General features: G+C 48.3%; 1 protein-coding gene across 1 annotated transcript in view; it reads right to left on the bottom strand.

Moving 5' to 3' along the window:
• Positions 1 to 489: 489 nt before the first annotated feature.
• dcc (DCC netrin 1 receptor) overlaps positions 490 to 3,746 on the bottom strand; it is a gene marked incomplete at its 5' end in the record, with an annotated part of 156,712 nt that continues 153,455 nt past the window's right edge. Inside the window, 2 exons of the mRNA XM_062553554.1 lie at positions 490 to 654; positions 3,642 to 3,746. The exon at positions 3,642 to 3,746 is cut by the window's right edge and continues 38 nt beyond it. Of these exons, the coding sequence (XP_062409538.1) occupies positions 565 to 654; positions 3,642 to 3,746 (195 nt within the window). The remainder of the gene's footprint in view (positions 655 to 3,641) is intronic.

Below are 3,746 nucleotides of genomic sequence, written 5' to 3' on the forward strand. Positions count from 1 at the left end.
GAAAAAATCAGACGATACTCATGGTATACGAATGGATAGGGGCGAGTTTGGGGTTTGGGATGGTAGGGCTCGGGAGCAGGAACAGGAGGGAGAGTCTTGGTTTTGAAGATGCCTCTACAAGAGAGTCTTTGCCCAGGGTTTCCCTTTGTCGTCATCCTGCTTTAAGTTTCTTCACCGGGTTTCTTGTTCATTGTTATTAACGGATGGCAGCGCAATGAGAGAGAGAGTGAGAGAGAGAGAGAGAGAGAGAGAGAGAGAGAGAGAGAGAGAGAGAGAGAGAGAGAGAGTGAGAGTGAGAGTGAGGGGAGAAGATGAGGGAGAGGGTGGAGACTTAGAGGCCTTGGACAAGAGGTGGCTGTGTTTTGTTTTAGTTTTTTTGTTTGTTTGTTTGTTAGTGTCCGTGAGTCTGTGGGAGTCCAGCACCACCTCCGTCCGTGGCCGCGTCCCCCCTCCCTCCCCCCCTGCAACCCCCCCACGGTGTGTGAGTACTACTGCGGGAAGCGCGTGCCGGTCCGTCGTGTCACGTCACGTCACGTCACGTCACGTCGCGGCGTCGCTCCGCCGTTAAAACGCCGAGCCGGTGATGGCGTTCAGCTGCTTCATCAAGCCCTCCAGGCTGGCCATCTGCTCGCTCAAGTCGTCCTGCTCGTAAACCTGCCCGGGAGAGAGAGAGGGAGAGAGAGAAGAGAGAGAGAGAGCGAGAGAGAGAGAGAGAAGAGAGGGAGAAGAGAGAGAGAGAGAGAGAGGAGAGAGAGAGAGAGAGAGAAGAGAGGGAGAAGAGAGAGAGAGCGGAAAAGAGCTTTAACAGCCATTTACTCAACCAATCTTCAAACCTTGGCATCACCACCCCATTGAAACACATGATACATGACAGCACAGACATCCTATTAGACCCACATGTGTTCATTCCTCAGATAAAAAATACCAAAAAACAACAGACCATTGGATACTGCAACATTGGGTAACACTTTATTTTAGGAAACTAATGTGTATTAGTGCTCAATACGGTCTGTATTAAGCATCATTGTACATTTATTAGGTTTTTATTCAACAATTTTTTATTCTCATCCTTGGTTGGTTACAACCTACTGTACAGTATCAAGGCTTCTGGATATAAGAATAGAAGATAAAATAGATAGACTCCTAATACACTGTCTCAATATGTTACTTGGAGACTATAGAGACTGGTGCAGAATCAGTATTCCTATAGGCAAGCAGTGCCTCATTATAGTTTGAGGAGTCTATCTTCTAGTCTGATCCTTTTTATATACTGCATCAGCTTTGATTAAGATTAAAGAGTTGCTCATTAAGGATTTACCCAGAACACATGTCCTATTCAATGAGAATAACTAGTTGAATAAAGACTTAGAAAAGTTAAAGAATGTTTAATACAGACATACACATATTAGTTGTGCATAAATGGCTAACTTGTTCCTTAGAATACAGCGTTACTGTACATGGTACTGATGGAACTTCATACTGTATGAATCATCATCTCTACTTCCTTTCAAGCGACCCTTCGGCGTACACGACCTGACTGGATGCATTCAGTGTGTGTCAATGCTGACCTTTTTTCTAAAACGGAAACCATTTAAGGGCAGCTTCCCTCCTACACCACATCAATTTAAAACAAACGCCAGCTATTGACATGTCATTACTCGTAATCAATACGTGTTACGATGAATCGTTGACTAGCATTCTGGGAAACCTTCAATCTCTCTCTCTCTCTCTCTCTCTCTCTCTCTGTCTCTCTCTCTCTCTCCTGTCAGGGCCCTCTAGAGACACCATCCAAATGCACCCGGGCACTACAGTGACGAAGCGCTCAATCACTTTTAAGAGATGACTTTTAACAGATGGACGCTCCACAGCTCTATCTCCCCAGGGGGCAGTTCACCCCCATGTGTGCAACCCTACACACACACACACACACACACACACACACAACCCCCCCCCCCCCACACACACACAGCATTTGGCACCAGTTGGGAAATTGACAGAACATCATCAATACTGTATTTCCATGTCTGCAAAAAAAAAATGCATGGAGCTGACCTTCAGGAGGCCAGACAGAAGCTGTCAGATCGGTTTGATATTTGATATGAAGGACACTTCTGGGTGTAAAAGACGGACATTAGGGAGAGAGGGTGGTGCAGCCCTGACATTTCTCCTTATAGACCTCGGATAGTTAAGAGAGATAACAAAAAAAGATCTAAGAGAGTCTCTCCAGTTTGAAAAAAATATTTCTGTAATAGATAGATGCATGGATACGAGGAATGGCGATAGAGAGAAAATGAGAGAGAGAAGGGTGGTGGTGGTGGGGGGGGGGGTCTGGGCATATGAAGAGGCTGATCGATGGCGGTGCATTTATTTGGAAAGACTCCCTCTGACTTCATGCCTGATGAGAAAAGGCCAGATCAATTACAAAGATATGTGAGATGGATAGAAGACTCCTGACCTTTGTGCCTGCAATCTTCTCCCTCCCTCCATCCCTCCCCTCCTCTCTCTCTCTCCCCCTCTCCCCCTCTCCTTCTCCCTCTCTTCCCCTCCTCTGCTCTTGTCATTATCCCAGCCCTGCACTGTAAGCCTCCTGTAAAATGCTCTGCTGTTTAATGGCTGCGGCGCTCTCTCTCTCTCTCTCTCTCTCTCTCCCTGCAGCTCCCGCACTCAAATCAAGGCGCCGCACTGATGCGTGTTGGCTGTTATTGTTATTGAGATATTAATATTTAACGGCGCTCGCTGGGCCTCCGTCGGCTCCGCTATAGACCGGCCTGTCATTGGCTGGCCGGACGGAGACGGGGCGGAGAGTCTGCCGTCTGCACTTATACAGCAGGTGTGCTCCGCGGCAGAGTGAGGTGAGGATATTTCAAGTGAGGTGAATCTTTTTTTTATTTTAACTCTCTACTCTCTAATTTATTGTGGCATCACAGCCTCCTGTGCTCACAAGGTATTTTCGTACAATCTGCCGAACAAATGAATTCTGACTCGTGAAGATGGGGGGGAGGGGGAGGGGGGCTGTGCTACTGGAACTTCTCCTCATAACTGCACGACTGCAGTGCTGCTCCGAGGATCCACTTCTCAAAAGCACGTGGCTCCTGCGGAAGTTTCTAATTTTTTTTGGATCCGCGGCACAGAAGAATTCCCTGATGCCTCGGAGACAAAGGGAGCTGGACATGGGACCCCAGGAGGACGGAGCGCTGCCCTTTTTGGAGGCAAACTTGGCTATTAACGGGCCCCGAACTCGGAGCGTCAGCAGCCCGAAATAGAACAGCCTTCATCGCGCGGTCCGTAAAAAGCAATTAGGACAGGACACTGGCACCAGGAGCTCGCACAATGCTGCTTGGGTCCTTTTGTGCACATTAGCACTTCCCAAGTACTCTTTGAAGTACAGATAGGAGTCGCCTCTGTGTCCTCCTCTGTCAGATACTAGGGGATGAAATAGGACAAGGCCGCTAGCAGCCTCTTAAAAAGCCACACACTCTTCCCAGTTTCACTCTCTCACACAGATGTTGCAGATAGTACAGTACACCTACAGAGAGAATGCATCTCTCTCTCTCTCTCTTTCTCTTTATCTCACACACACACACACACACACACACACACACACACACACACACACACACACACACACTTTGTTTACTTACACTTGCTGGATCCTCGGGGGGTTTCTGGCCCTCCTCGCCCACCTCGGGGGCCGTTGGCACACTCACGGGGAGGAGAGGTGATCTGGCTTTGCCCGCTTGTCCCAG

The sequence above is a fragment of the Sardina pilchardus genome, chromosome 14, assembly GCF_963854185.1.
Source record: "Sardina pilchardus chromosome 14, fSarPil1.1, whole genome shotgun sequence".
NCBI classification, from domain to species: domain Eukaryota; kingdom Metazoa; phylum Chordata; class Actinopteri; order Clupeiformes; family Clupeidae; genus Sardina; species Sardina pilchardus.